At 54.0% G+C, this 15,046-nt stretch overlaps 1 protein-coding gene across 2 annotated transcripts; it reads left to right on the top strand.

Annotated features, from left to right (window-relative positions):
• The first annotated feature begins 1,182 nt into the window (after window positions 1–1,182).
• Window positions 1,183–14,993, top strand: CKMT1A (creatine kinase, mitochondrial 1A). 2 transcript variants are annotated; one of them, XM_088657434.1, is made up of 9 exons: window positions 1,183–1,246; window positions 7,586–7,784; window positions 7,871–7,966; window positions 10,931–11,152; window positions 12,618–12,703; window positions 13,622–13,745; window positions 13,982–14,116; window positions 14,333–14,458; window positions 14,781–14,993. In XM_088657434.1, exons 2-9 carry the CDS (start codon window positions 7,623–7,625, stop codon window positions 14,895–14,897), a joined length of 1,068 nt encoding a protein of 355 aa, XP_088513560.1. In that variant the 5' UTR covers window positions 1,183–1,246; window positions 7,586–7,622; the 3' UTR covers window positions 14,898–14,993. The 2 variants fall into 2 exon arrangements, with proteins under 2 accessions (XP_088513560.1, XP_034987910.1); XM_035132019.3 differs by lacking the exon at window positions 1,183–1,246 and adding an exon at window positions 4,705–5,316.
• Window positions 14,994–15,046: the final 53 nt, after the last annotated feature.

The following is a 15,046-nucleotide window of genomic DNA, read 5'->3' as shown; positions in this document are numbered from 1 at the left end:
CCACACACATTTGATGCTGTTAAATAATGGGGGGGGTGAAGGTTTTATGGTCATGGGAGTTTAGTCCATCCTCCAGGGCCAATACGTGTGTGCCCTTTAATAGCACTTGTGTCCTGGGCTTGTGTGGCTTGAGACAAGTGTTGCAAATTAGTTCCACAAAAGCAGGGCAAAGAAAATGAGACACACACACTGTGAGTTTCTCTCTCTGCAAATGCTGCATCAGTTCACAAACATCCTCCACTTTGCAAAATGTCGGCTTTAAATTCTCTGGGTGCAACTTTCAGGTGCCATTTTTTTATAGTGTTCTCCATTCTGTTCCTTGAAATGGGTGTGTATTGACCTTTACACGCAAACCCAGAGCATACCAAGCAGACATTCAGAGCCAGGATTGTACCTTAATGTGTACAAATCTGCTTCATCGTGGGTGTGGGAGGGATTGGGAGGAACTGAAAGCAGAGGTGCTCTATGTACTTTTGAAACCCAATAAAATGTTTAATAAAAACATTTTTTTAAAAAAAAATCTATTTCATCATGGGTGATGAAAGATTGCTCAAGTTTGGGCAATTTCTCACCTCTGCAGTCTAGCTGCTAAACAGGACTTGGGCTCCCGGGCTTCCCGTGGCCTCTTTTCCTGCACCCTGCCCTGGCCAACTCCCCCACAACCAGCATCCCAGGGTTTCAAAATCCTCACTAGGCCTACACAGACCACATGTAGCCAAGGTGTGCAGCAGGAAATAAAGGCAAGTGGTGTTGTCTGCGGACCTCTGAACTGGAAAGTGGGCTACTGTGACATTGTAATCTCAGGTGGAAATGGCATCTAGCTTTGCTTTTGAAAAACGATTTCTACTGCGACTGGTGCTTTTCACATTGGTGACATCTGACTGCAGAAGCCCAGTAGCCCCAAAGTGTGGACAGGCCCTTTTCCGGAGTTAACTGGGATGCCCTTTGTGGCTTGATTTATGACAGGCAGCATCTTTCTGCTTTGGAAGGGAAGAAGTAGCAGGGTAGGGGAAGCCACAGAAACCAAGGGCAAGTCATGCTCCTGAGAGGCTCCTCAAACAGAAAACCAGAGGAAACTGAGAGACAAAATGCTTCCAGCTAGATTTATTTCCACCCTCTCTTGGCTGTTTGTAGCTGAGACGTTGCCAGGGTGCGGCTCCAGACGGAGACTTGCAGCAGAGTCCAAAGGTTGTAATGAGGTCATCAAGAGTACGTGACAGGAATCACCTAAGCATACCTGCCACAGGTAAGCAAGGGCGGGCACTCCTCCAGGTAGCGGCAGCGGCTTCTGGTTCTTTGGAAAGATTGACTGAGCAAGCACGATTGGTAGATCTGAGGTCTTTTGCTGCCAAAGGAACTCAGGAGTGGGTGGCTGTTATCAGCAGACTCTGAAAGGGACCCTTATCAGAAGAAAGGCCTTATGAGAGAAGGCGTCCTTCCTCCAACTACCATATGGACATGGCTGACCCACCCTCAAAGGCCCGCTGAAGCTGGCAAGGGGGACTGGTGGAGTGGAGTTACTTCAGAGTCGCTGAGCAGATGGCAGGGCGTGGGAGAGACCTACAGAAGGGCTTGTGATGGTGGAGAAGCATCATCTAAGTCTGTGGCAACACAATCTGGGTTCCCTGTCTTCTTCCCAGCTTTGACTGCAGTGGTCTGGGCACTGGTAGCCTCAAGATTGGACTACTGCAATGCACTCTGCATGAGGCTTCACATGCACTTGGTGTGGAAACTGCAGTTAGTGCAGAATGCTGCAGCGTGAATGCTGACAGGAGTCAGAATCTGTCAGTATATCACGTCCCTGCTCAGAGATCTGTGCTGGCTGCTGATTTGCTACTGGGCCAAATTCAAGCTGTTACAATTACGGTAGTATTGTTGGCATCCGTCTCTCAGGAGACAATGGAAGAGTGTGCCTTCAGAGGTGAAGTCAAACTGTTGGAGTGTTGCAGTGCCTACTGAGGCTGCAGAGACAGAAGAGACATGTTTAATAATTGGTATATTGTATATAAGTATACATTAGTATATAAAGCCCTTAACAGCTTGGGATCAGTCCACTGTACAAATGCCACCTAATGCTTCTTCCATGCTTGTAAGGAAACAATCCTTCATTGTGGATTGGAACTCCCTGCCCATTGATATTAGTCAGGTGCATTTGCTGCATTATTTTTGGCCCCTGCTGAAGACTTGTTTATGTAGGCAAGCCTAACCAGACACATAATTTTAGTTTATTAGGTATATTTTTAGTCAATGCTAATTTTACTTCCATTTTACTAAATTCTAGGTTCACTTGCTCTTAATGTCTGATTTCAACATTATGCTATGTTACAAGTATGTAAACTACTTAGAGGTTATGGGTGATCAAGTAGCATATAAATAATGCTAAATAAATAAATGTATCCACCCATCAATGAGGTCCCTTCTCAGAATTTCCCTTCAGCTCACCCTCCACCTTATTCCGCCTCCCTCACGGAGCCGCTCACTTTGGAGTTGCCTCTCTTTGCAGCCCTGTTTAGGGAAGCTTTTAATGTTTGATGGATTTCTGTATTTTAGAATTTCTGTTTTTTTTGGAAGCCGCCCAGAGTGGCTGGGGGAACCCGGCCAGATGGGCGGGGTATAAATAATAAATTATTATTATTATTATTATTATTATTTGCCCTGCCCACCCCGTCTTCTTCCAGAGCAGGCCACATGGACCATTTTCATCCTCGCAGGGACTCCGTCCCTGCTGCGCCCAGGGCGCAGCAGCTTCCACCAGCCCTGGACCCCGCGGTTCATTCTGCAGCCCAGAGAAGGGCGACAGGGTAAGGAGCAGCGCTCTCCTCCCGCTCTGCCAATGCCAAGGTGGGGGGGGGCTACCCAGCTGCGCTGCCTTGTGGACCCCCTTGGCCAAGGAGGGGAGATGGGAAAGCCCACAAATCCCCAAAAGGCAGGACAACAGAGGTGGGGAAAAGCAGGACAACAGAAAGTGTAAACACACACCCCGGCTACTTTGGAGACCGCGGGTGCACGGCCAAAGCGCATGGGGGAAGGGGCTGCGTCAGCTGCAAAACATAAGCGCGCAAAAACATGTATAGAGGAAGACAGGGCTGAGCTCAGGGCGACAGGGATCCCAGTATCAAAGCACCAGGCTCAGGGTGAGCCCGCAGTCGCGTCCCCGCCCACTCTCACCCCCGCCCGCGTGCCCCGCCCTCCAGCAGCCCGGGAGGCAGAGCCAGCGTCTCCCGTCACCATTGCCTGGTTACTAACACACCCACCCCTCAGGACAGCACTCGCTCTCCTGGCACCCGCAGGACCCGTTTCTAAGCGCAAAGCTGGAAGGCGAAGAAGGAGAGCCAACCTGAGGCAGGAGCACCCCTGGGAGGGGAATCTCAAGTCCCCAAGGGAAGGGAAGGCACATTGGCCCCGCAGATGACGGCTGCTGAGGGCGGCGCAGCAGCCTCCGGGGGCGTGGGGGAAGCAGCAAGCTGGGAGATCTAAGCTTCCTAGCTTATTGCGCGCCGGGCAATGATGCCATGGTTGAGGAGCTGCCCGAACTCATCCCTGCCCTGCAGGCAACCCAGAGCAGCTCAATAACCACAGCCACCATGCGTTTGCACCCTGCTCTCCGGACCCAGCAACGGACAGGAAAGGCAGAGAGGCAGCCGCAGGAGCCCCAGCCTGGGGAGAAGCCTAGGATACCGGTGCACACCTTAGCCGTCAGCAAGACGACCTTCCCCCCAAAAAGTATGGCGCGTGCCCGAGCCAGTCAGCCCCTTGAGCCACCCTTACACCTAGCAACCCATAATACCATTCCCCTCCACACCGTTGCCCAATAAACCAACTCTAACAGGTAGCCTCTCCGCAGGATTCATTGCCCTCCTCTCCCGCAGCTGGCTTCCTCGTCCTCCCCGCAGGCAGCAGTCTCCCCCCCACTTGGGCACCCAGAAGCCCCACACAATCCATGGACCCTGAGGAAGGAGAGAGAAGAAGCAGGGAGGAAGGCGGCTCCTTTGCCGCCCTTGTGTCCACCAGTCGCCTTGCCTGCCCTCCTCAGGGCCTGATCCTGCGGCCATCTGATACTCGATCTCTCCGCTCCGCTGCTCCGGCTGAGTGCGCAACTAGTGGTGTGGCATTTCTCGAGAAAAGTTGGCCGTGGAGAGTAGTGCGCGCTCTTCCCCGACGCCTGCCCCTTCTGCTGCTGGCCCTGGGCAGGTGGGTGCCAGGGCACAATCCAGGGGGCGCTCTGCACCCTGGGGAGGGGGCGGCACAAGCTTGCGTTGCCCGGGCTGGATCTGTGCCTGCACATTGGCCCTGCGCATTCTTTACCCCCACCCCCGCGCGCATAGACAGGCTTATTTTCCCTAGGTATGTGGGGGGTGGAGGCAACCAGGCAGAAGCAGGAGGCCTCCCCGGAGCAGCCCTGCTCAGCCTCAGTCTGCTCGGGGCGAGCGCAAAGGCCAGGTCAGAGCTCAGGGGCCAGCTGTCGGCTCGCCCACCTGCGCACTCTACTGGCTCAAGCTCTGCAGAAGACTCGGCAGCTCCGCGGCTCTGGGCCTGAGAAGCAATCAATCGGGTTCTCCCTCTGCCCTGGAGGGGAACCGCCTCCCCAGGAAGTCACTTGGCCGGTATTAGCCTCCCCAGCCCAGTCCCAAGGCCGCCCTTTTTGCTTTCCGGGTGTCTCCAGGAGCGCGTGGCTGGGCAGGGAGGCGCACCTTCCTCTCCCGCAGCTCAGGTGGGTCCTCTGCGAGTGGACTTTGCCCCTCCGGGAGTGCCAGCCAAGACATCCTCCGCGCCGACTATGTTTGCCAGCCAAGCTCCGCGTGGGGTGGGGTGGAGACATAGGCGATCGGTGGGGCACAGCCCACCCACTTTCACAGACACACACACGCCGCGTGGGTTGCCGCTCGGGCGTCCGGCTTGCGGCCGCTGTCCATTGAGGTGGTGCTGAAGCGTGCCAGAAGCCTCGCCACGGCCGCTGCAGTGCATCGGACGAGCGGGCGGGTTGGCGGGCGGCCACACTGAGTCGAGCCGGGCTAGGCTGGGCTGGGCTGGGCTGGCGGCGTAATCTCCGCGCTCCCCTCCCCCGCGAGGCATTGCCATTCGCCGCACGTCCCCGCCCGCCTCACTGTGCGCACTCCCTGCCTGCCTGCCTGCCTGCTCAGCTCGCTCGCTCGCCGTCGCCATGGCCAGCACCTTCGCCCGCATCGTCTCGGCCCGAAGATCCGCCGGCCTCCTGGCCTTGGCGGGCGCAGCCGGGTCACTGGCCGCCGCTGGCTTCCTCCTCTCCCGGGACTCCGTGGGTGCCGCGGTGGCCAACCGGCGCCGCTACCCGGCTAGGTATGGCTCCTCAGGCAGCCCTTGCACACACACACACACACACACAGAGATGCCTTCAGGAAACTGAGCGGCCGGGAAGGGAGGACGGGGACATTCCGACGGGGATGGCGCTGGGTCCGCGCGCGGTCAAGGGGCCGCGGGAAGAGCCAGGGCAGGGGGAGCCCCACACCAGCTCCCTCCCCAGTCACCTGCAATATGTAGGAAGAGGCAACAAACAGGGCGCCTCCCCACCCCACCTTTTCTCTAGCACTGCAGCATTGAGGCAGTCTGGTCTAGTGGCTAGAGACTGGTGTTTTGATCCTAGCAAGCCGTAGTCCGGGCGCTCTGAGCGCCTGTCCCCCGTGAGCGAGCCAGAGGCGGGACTTTCCCTCGGTTCAGCGGTGGTCCTGGGCCAATGCGAGCATAACTGAGCTGCCGACCCGGGCCTGGTCTAATCCTGACGCATGGTCGATGGCTGTTCACTCCCAGGAGGAGGCCCAGAGCCTGAGATTGCGGCATTGGCGGGAGGCGGGGCGGCGGCGGGAAGAGCCACAGAGGAAGAGCTGTCTCAAGGGGCTTGTTGGGCACATCCCCTGAGGGCAATGTGCTCTACACATGCTCTGGAACACTCTCCCCTTCATTGCCTCTGGTTGGCCTGCAGCGGGGCCGGCTCTGCTTGGTCCTCCTCCTTGCCGGACCGGACCGAAGGAATCCGGTCGAGCTTTCTCTAGCGCCCAGAGACACCTTTGTCATCCAGGGTTCCCCCTCTCGTCCCAATCCTCAGCACCGAAAAATGGTGCCAGCCCCGCTCGGAAATATCAAACACCCCCCCCCCGGGCAGCACACCTCCAGGCTTGCTGCTCTCCTGCACAGGAGGCCGGAGAAGCTGCTCCTGCAAGCGGTGCGGTGGGGGAGGAGTGGCTCCAGAGACACCCTTCCCACAGGAGGACGGCAAGATCTCAATGTCACCAGCAGAATGAGAGGAGCCTTTCGGCTGCTGCCTATCACGTTTGCAGGAGACTGGTGCACTGGGGCTCCCCCAGTGCTCCCGAGAATGGAGCCTCCAGGGAGGAGAATTGGGGCTTCTCCGCAATCATCCCGACTGCTTCCCTTGCCCCCTATAGGCCAGCCAATGCACAGGCACCAGCGAGGAAAAATACACCTGCTGAACTCCCAACTGGCATGCAGCTCTTTTCCCAGTCACTGCCAGGAAAAGAGGACATTCCGCACTGACTGCGATGAGCTCGCGAAGAAGGATCGGGCCACTCACAGCTGCGGGGACTGCAGTGCGCCCCTCTGGGCTCAAGCGGGACCTCCTTCAGCTCTCTAAACCCGGGAGAGGGAAATATCCCTCGCTCAGCTGCTCCAGCCTCTCTCCCTCCCCGCCCCCTCGCATCTCCAGGGAAGGCCAGGAAAACCACAAAGCCCCTCTAAACTGGGAACGAGGTCAGGAGACGGCCGGTCTAAGCGGATTACGAGTCTTCTTAATGCAATAAAGTCCTCCGCGCGCCTCCTGCTCTGCTCACTGGTTGCTGAGGCTGCCTTTTGGGGTCAGGCCCTCTCAGCTGCTCCAGATTGTGGTCCAGCACCCACGCCCCATCACCTGCAGGGGCTGTTAGTAGGCTCTGCTGGGGGGTAATAGCTGAAGCCGGGGCGCCAGGAGTGGAGAGCAGGCTCCAGTCGAGCCTCATGCAAGTTGGTTCCCAAACTGCCTCAACGCAGTTAAAAACGCAAAGCTCAGACAGGTTCCCACCAGAGATGAAATCCATGACTAGAAACCAGAGCTAGACAAGAGAAAGATTGCAGCTTGTGCGGGATGGAGTCGTGGAAGCCCAGAAGCAAGTGAGCTTCCCTCTCTCCCACCCTTCTCACTGAAGGGTGGTGGTGGGGACAAAGGGGGCAGGAAGGACCCCAACACAACAAGTCAGGTTTTTTTTCCTGTATCAGGACTCAGCTGCGGTACATGTGAAATAAATTATAATGTGAAATAAGTTATAGATACATTGGTACATCTGGGCACATGCAGAATGCATTTCCTTGAAAAGATGTAAAAGTGTGGCCACAAAATTTCACTTACAGGTAATTTCAGAGCAAATGTGGAGGCTACTGCTCAGGGGATCCTCCTCCTCCTACATTTATAAATGGCTCTCAGGCTGCCTCCTTCTCTACAAGACCCTCTCAGAGGAAAGGGGAAGCCTGCAACAAAAGCCAAAGAAGCAATGGGTGCCCCACTGCCTGCAGTGTGTTAATTCTATGCCACATCCTGTCCCCTCCCCCCACCCCGGCGCAGTGCTGAGTACCCTGACCTGCGGAAGCACAACAACTGCATGGCCAGCAACTTGACACCAACCATCTACGCCCAGCTCTGTGACAAGGCCACCCCCACCGGTTGGACCCTGGACCAGTGCATCCAGACCGGCGTGGACAACCCTGGGCACCCCTTCATCAAGACTGTAGGCATGGTAGCAGGGGATGAGGAGTCTTATGAGGTTAGTCCCCAAGCAGCCCTTCTCACCCACCCACCTGGGCTCCCTTTACCTTGCCATTAACCCCACCCCCACCCTTGTGGCTCTAGGTCTTCGCAGCTATTTTCGACCCGGTGATTGAGGAGCGCCACAACGGCTACAACCCCCGCACTATGAAGCATCCCACGGACTTGGACTCCAGTAAGGTATGCTGCACCCTCAGCACCCCAGGAAGGACTTTCTCATATATGTATATGTATATGTATATGTACAGGGGTCAGCAAACTTTTTCAGCAGGGGGCCGGTCCACTGTCCTTCAGACTTTGTGGGGGGCCGGACTATATTTTGAAAAAGAATATGAACGAATTCCTATGCCCCACAAATAACCCAGAGATGCATTTTAAATAAAAGGATGCATTATACTCACCTAAAAACACTATGCAGGCCCCACAAATAACCCAGAGATGCATTTTAAATAAAAGGACACATTCTACTCATGTAAAAACATGCTGATTCCCAGACCGTCCATGGGCCAGATTTAGAAGGCAATTGGGCCGCATCCGGCCCCCGGGCCTTAGCTTGAGGACTCCTGTATATGTGTATGGGTATGTGTATATCTGTATACTGTATACACACACGCACACGCACGCACGCACGCACGCGCACACACACACAGGAACCTCGTTTTTCAAGCATCTCAGAAGCTGAACGATTCGGAACCCAAAAGCTGAAAACCCAGAAGTAATTGCTTCCATTTTCAAACACACCTCACAAGTCGAACAGCTTCCGCTGTGTTTTTCCATTTTTCCAATGGATTTTGCCGACCACCCATTGATCCTTGGTTTTCGAACGTTTCGGAAGTCAAATGGTCTTCTGGAACAGATTATGTTCAAAAACCAAGTATAATAATAATAATAATAATAATAATAATAATAATAATAATAATAATATACATACCGTGTACATACATGCACGCACACAGTGCTATTTTTCTAGAAAAAGAAGTGCTGGAACTCACCATGAATGCCTCCCTTACTCTCTTAGAATGGCAGTTCCGGCTGAAAAGAAAGCCTTTCAGTGTGTATGTTTTTCCAAGTTGTATAAAACAGTGAAAAGCAATCAGTATAAAACACAAAACAACATCAAATTGAGGAAAGGCAACATTAAAGCCCCAATTAACCCAATTAAGCTCAGGACCAAATGTTACCAATTCGCTTCAAGAGGAAACCAAAGTTTTCATTCCGGGAGGTGGGAAGAAGGCCAGGTTTCTCCCTGGGAAGCTAGAAGAGACAGTTTACTCCAATCAAAACTTGCCAAGATCCCTTGGCTTGCCCCCTGCATCCTGATGGAGATGGATTGAGGATTAAATCTGTAAATTAATATTTAAACCTCCTGTCCCACATGTGTGGGAGAAATTTGAAAGTAAACAGGCTGTAAGCAAAGTAAGAAAACATATGCTTTTGCAGTTTACTGAAATCTAGGAATTAGGCAATTGCATCTGTTTCCCCTGTTTATTTGTGGTCTGCTGACCTTTCCCCTCTTTGTCCCCATTGCTACAAATGAACCACACATTTTAGTAAGATAAACAGAATGTTTACTTACATTTCAATGCAGGCAGCAAATATATCAAAGTAGTATGCAGGTGACAAAAACCTTCTTAGTTAAAAAAAATGGTTTCTAATTGGAGTCTGGACTCACATCTCTGACTTGAAAGAGAGTGAGCTCAGGCAGGAAGTACCACATCCATCACCATAAACAACATCAAGCACCCTGGTGCTTATCTGTTCAGTACATAGAGGAAATGAAGGTTTAACACTCTTCTCGGTGATGCAACTTATGCACTTTGCTGTGTTTGAAGCATCCTGAGTTACCTTTACTGCTCTTGCAAGCTCCTTGCTCTGCAAATCCATAATGGGTTTGATGTCTCTGTGGCCAAATCTTCTGTGACAAAGTTCTTTTCCTCTCCTTTCTGTACTCTCCTCTCTCAGATCAAGGGCGTACCCACCATGCGGCAAGTTAGGGCAGCTGCCCTACTCTAGAAGCAGGGCTGGTGGGCAGAGGCGGAGCACAGCCCGGCGGAGCGCGAGTTCGCCGTTCCCGCCCGCCGCGCTGCGCCCTCCCTCCAGCTCCCCGTCGCGCCCTCTGGCAAGGCCAAGCGCGGCGGGGAACCAGAGAGCGCGGCGCGGCGGGCGGGAACGCTGAACTCGCGCTCCGCTGGGCTGGGCTCCGCCTCCGCCTACCAGCCCTGCTGCTAGGGAGGGGCACAGCCCGGCGGAGCGCCGTTCCCGCCCACTTTGTGGCCCCTCCCCTTCCGTGCCTTGGCCCCTCCCCTTGCCCCCCCCTAGTTTTGATCCTGGGTACGCCCATGTCTCAGATGCCTAATTTGTTAATTTTTGTGCTACATCCATGAGAGTTGCAAAAGCATCAAATTTAGATCCTAGTGATCCCAATAAATAACAAACTTTCAGATCACCACCTGTCTCCAGATCAGCAATCTCCAGTTTCTCAAAAAATGGCAAGAAATTGTGTTGCATGATTGCTACAGTCCCTCCTGGATTCCAGCTTTATTTTAAACAAATCTCTCATCCATGTTCTATGGGAGTATTTACTTGTGTACCCATATGCCACTTCCAAATTATCAGTCACTTGAGCTGCAGTCTCTCCTTAGTGCAGACCATCCATGCATCTGAAATGCTGTCTGTGACTACAGATATTGCCAATTTATTTTGCTGCTCCCATGCTTTAATTAAGGCTCTCTCTTCTGCAGTGGTGCCAGTAGGCTTCTGATTTTCAATGCAGTCCAGAACTCCTTTCAAGTCCAGCCATATCTCTAAACACCTCATCCAGTGTAAGAAATTATCCTGCTTGAGCTTGGGTAGTCTGGGGCTTTCTGCCTCAACTCAATTCCTTCCTTCCATTAAAACAATTAAAAATCAATCTTAAAATTTACGAATTTGAACAAAATTAAAAGTCAGGAGCAAAAACAAAAAAATGCCAAAATAATCCTGGCACCCACAAGAGGGCATCCCCTGCAGCCCCTAGAACGGTCCCGAGCTCCCAGAGGCAACAAAGGTCCTATCCTTTATATCATCCCCCTCCCACTTGTGTCACCACCCTGGTGATTAACTGCCTTTTGCATCCTGCTTCCTGGGGTACATCTTCTCCCCCAGATCAAGGCAGGCCACTTTGATGAGCGCTACGTGCTGTCCTCACGAGTGCGGACGGGCCGCAGCATCCGGGGTCTCAGCTTGCCTCCAGCTTGCAGCCGGGCCGAGCGCCGAGAGGTGGAGAGAGTCACAGCAGAAGCCCTGGGTGGCCTGAGCGGAGACCTGGCTGGGAAATATTACCGCCTCAGTGAGATGACGGACAAGGAGCAGCAGCAGCTCATTGATGTGAGTGGCGGGGTAGCCCAGTGGCCAGGGGTGGGGTGCATTCGTGGGTTGGTGGGTGTACACTAGGGCTGAGCGATATATCAATATATCATCCAAAACCAGTTTGCAGTCCATATTGTGGTTATCAGTTTCATAAATTTTGACCTGGCAATATATCGTAAATCATGATATGTGTGTGTGTGCACTATGCAAAAATCACGATGCAGGGAAAACCGTGACACCAGCCAATGTCTCTACATTGTTCCATCCTTATTTCAGACATCATGATATATATCAGTATATTGTGGTTTAGCTGGTGATATATCACGATGTTGAAAACCAGATTTTGCCCAGCCCTAAGTCATTGGAGCACCCCACAATTGCCTAACCTTGACTTCCATAGGTTCAGGTCGGGGGTCACAAGCAATAGACTTCAGCCAGGAGATTGAAGCAAAACAGCGGCCAGTAGGCCTGATCTTCATACTGCTAGACTTCATACTGCTAGAAGCAGAGAGAAGCCCCGAACAAAGGATGGCTCCTTTTTTTATATAAGTTCCCCAAATTACCCATAACACCATTAGTAAAACATATACATTTGTCATAACTATGTCATAAATTGGATGGGGTCTCCTGGCCGAAACCTGAGCACCAAGCTTGTCCTGTCCCTCACATGACCTCCACCTTCCAATCTTTAGGTGAAACAAAGGTAAGTATTTACATTTTCCCAGCCAAGTTAAGCACACCCGTTGTCTTGACCGAGACCCCAATCCACTGAGGTTGGGTTTGCGATTGTTCTTGGAATGACTTGCCCGGCACTCAGGTGCCAGGATGCCAAGCGATTCTCACCCAGGCAGTGGGGCTGCTGAGTGTGTGGTCTCATGCTTCGGGGATTATAGCTGCCCCTACCTATGTCCCAAGCTCCTCTCCTGTTAGCCATTTTCTTTCTAAGTAGAACAACGTTGGAATGGTGTTAATCCATCGGAGGCAGACATGCTTTTGAAGACCAGTTGCTGGAAACCACAGGAGGGGAGAGTTGCTCTTGTGCCCGAATCCTGCTTGCAGGTTTCCCACAGGCATCTGGGTAGCCACGGTGAGACCAGGATGCTGGACTAGATGGGCCTGATCCAGCAGGCTCTTTTGATGTTCTTGTTTCCCCTGGGACTGGAACAGGGTTGGACCAAGACACTGATTGCCTTCCTCTCTGGTCAGCAGCAGCTGCACCCTCACATCCCCCCTCAGGAGAACATCCCTAGGCACTGCCCCACATCTCAGGTTGACCCTGGCCACAATTCTTAGTTCCTGGCTGCCCAGTTTGGTGGGTCCTTCTTTGGAGGTCTTTAAACAGAGGTTTGACAGGCATATGTCAAGAATGCTTTGATGGTGTTTCCTGCTTAGCAGGGGGCTGGGCTGGATGGCCCTTGTGGTCTCTTCCAACTCTATGATTCTATGAAAACCCCAGCTCATCATCGCCTCTTCTCCTTCCCAGGATCACTTCCTATTTGACAAACCTGTCTCCCCTCTGCTGACAGCTGCAGGCATGGCTCGTGACTGGCCTGATGCCCGAGGAATCTGGTATGGCTTCTGGCTTCTTCTTCTGGTATGGTATGGAGTGAATGGGTGGGCAGGCAGCCATAGACCCTCTTGAGAGGCAGGCACTCCCCCCCCCCCAGGCACTCAGATCAATGGCTCTGCAGCCAAGTCTGTCCCCAGCAGCTGATATGCCCTCATTGAAACTGAAATCCTCCCCCTTTAATCTTTTAGAAATGAAATGAAATGCAGGGGGCAGTGCCTGCCTCTCAAGAGGGTCTGTTGAAGGGGGGGGGCCTTCTTCCGCATATTCACCTGCTGACCTGGAGGGAGATGGCCTTGGAGAGGAAGGCTGTATCTCAAGCAGGAAGAGGGTCACTCCGGAAGCCCAGACTTGTGAAGGGCAAAGCAAGAGCTTAGAATCACAGAGTTGGAAGGATCCCCAAGCACCATCTGGTTCAAACCCCTGCTTGGCACAGGTTGCGGAGACACTTCCAGTCAGGGCCAGACCAAGAACTTTTGGCACCTAAGGTAGACCCCCAAATGGCACCCACCTTCCCACTTGGGAAGAAGAGGAGGTGGAAGATCTACATCAGGATCTGCTGCCCCGATGAACCACCACCTGAGGCAGTTGCCTCATTTTGCCGCATGGGTGGGCCGACCCCACTGGCAGAGGAAGGGTGTGTGTGATGGGTGCGGTCTGCCCCAGGTGTCATCCCTAAGGGGGGTGATATCGCTGCTTCGTGCCCCTGGGACGCTTGCTGTGGGCGCCACCCCCTTGGGACACTAGCCCCGCCCCAGTGGGCGGCTAGCCCCGCCCCTGGGTTCACAGCATGTGCGCTGCTCCGGGTACCAGAGCAGCCAGCTCCGCCTCTGGCCAGCCCTGATTCCAATCATGCCCAGGCAGTGCCTAGCCTGGCACATTCCCACCCCACCCCAGTAACTGCCAATGCCTCTTTTCAGGCACAACCACGAGAAAACCTTCCTGGTCTGGGTCAATGAGGAGGACCACACCCGTGTCATTTCCATGGAGAAAGGAGGCAACATGAAGAGAGTGTTTGAGAGGTTCTGCCGGGGCTTGAAGGAGGTGAGCAGCAATTCCTCTGGCCCCACAGCCCCACCCTGCCCACCCAGGTATCTCAGGTTCAGCTGAACATGGTGGAAGCATCCTGATTAGTAAAGCTCAGGCCACCGTGGATCTGGTCCTGGACCACATCGCAAGGCAACAGGAAGGCTCTGCTCCAAGGGTTGAGCTGGCCCAGAGAAGGGGCCCAGTCTCATGGGGTGCTGTCCTTGACTTCTGCCTGCTTCCCCTGCTTACAGGTGGAGCGCCTGATCCAGGAGAGGGGCTGGGAGTTCATGTGGAACGAGAGGCTGGGCTACATCCTGACATGCCCCTCCAACCTGGGCACTGGACTGCGTGCTGGGGTGCACATCAAGCTGCCGCTGTTGAGCAAGGTAAAGGCTGGGGGTGGGTGGAGGGGTCCTATGCAGCGTGATGCTCCTGGGCTGGGGCCCCCAACACTTCTCTCCCCCCAGGATGTTTGAAACTCCAAGCAGGACACTCGCTTTCAGGTATCTAGTCCTCATCGTAGACTGCCCACCCCACAGTCACAGTTCTGTAAACCCCAAATACTTTGCAGCACTGACTTCTGCCCCCAACCTCCTCTGCAGGACAGCCGCTTCTCAAAGATCCTGGAGAACCTGAGGCTGCAGAAACGTGGCACTGGTGGTGTGGACACAGCCGCCACGGGGGGCACCTTTGACATTTCCAACCTGGATCGCCTGGGCAAATCAGAGGTACCTGGGGAGGAGAGTCAGCCTTGCTGGGTGCAAAGTGTGCGTATGCCTGTGGAGGGTATGACACTTGAGCATCCTTGCCATCCTGGGTGGAGGGAGGGGAGCATGAAGCGGGAAGTCCACGTGGCAAGGGAGGTTGCAAAGAAGGTCATTGTTCCCTTTGCGGCCTGCTGGGGGAAGAGAAGGAACTCGATGGAGCAACAGGGCTGAGCAGTGACATGGATGTGGGGTGGCAGCAACAACCAGTGCCTCAAAGGACCATGGTGGGCCTCCTTTGAGCTGCCCTCTCCAGCTTGGCTTGTTCTGTTCCTGCCCCTGCCAGGTGGAGCTGGTGCAGCTAGTGATTGATGGTGTCAACTACCTGATTGACTGCGAGCGGCGCCTGGAGCGGGGCCAGGACATCCGCATACCTTCGCCTGTGGCCCAGTTCCGCAGCTGAGCCCAGCCCAGCCCAGGGCTCTTTGCAGACACCAGTGGGCAGAAGGCACATGATGCACTGCACCAATCCCCATAAACCTCTGGCTGCTGTAACATTCTCCTGTCTCTGGCTGAGATTTGTACCACTTGGAGGGCAGGGGAGAGGGAGAA

This window comes from Zootoca vivipara, chromosome 13 (assembly GCF_965207765.1).
Source record: "Zootoca vivipara chromosome 13, rZooViv2.hap1.1, whole genome shotgun sequence".
In the NCBI taxonomy this organism is placed as follows: domain Eukaryota; kingdom Metazoa; phylum Chordata; class Lepidosauria; order Squamata; family Lacertidae; genus Zootoca; species Zootoca vivipara.
Note: the sequence above shows the minus strand (reverse complement) of the source record. Positions and strands in the feature narration are given on the sequence as shown.

Excerpts from the sequence above, each read along its gene's own strand:
- CKMT1A (XM_035132019.3), top strand. The coding sequence starts at position 5,162 with ATGGCCAGCACCTTCGCCCGCATCGTCTCGGCCCGAAGATCCGCCGGC. Across the intron at positions 5,317-7,585 it reads CGGCGCCGCTACCCGGCTAG|TGCTGAGTACCCTGACCTGC; the intron begins GTATGGCTCCTC and ends ACCCCGGCGCAG. Across the intron at positions 12,704-13,621 it reads CCTGATGCCCGAGGAATCTG|GCACAACCACGAGAAAACCT; the intron begins GTATGGCTTCTG and ends GCCTCTTTTCAG.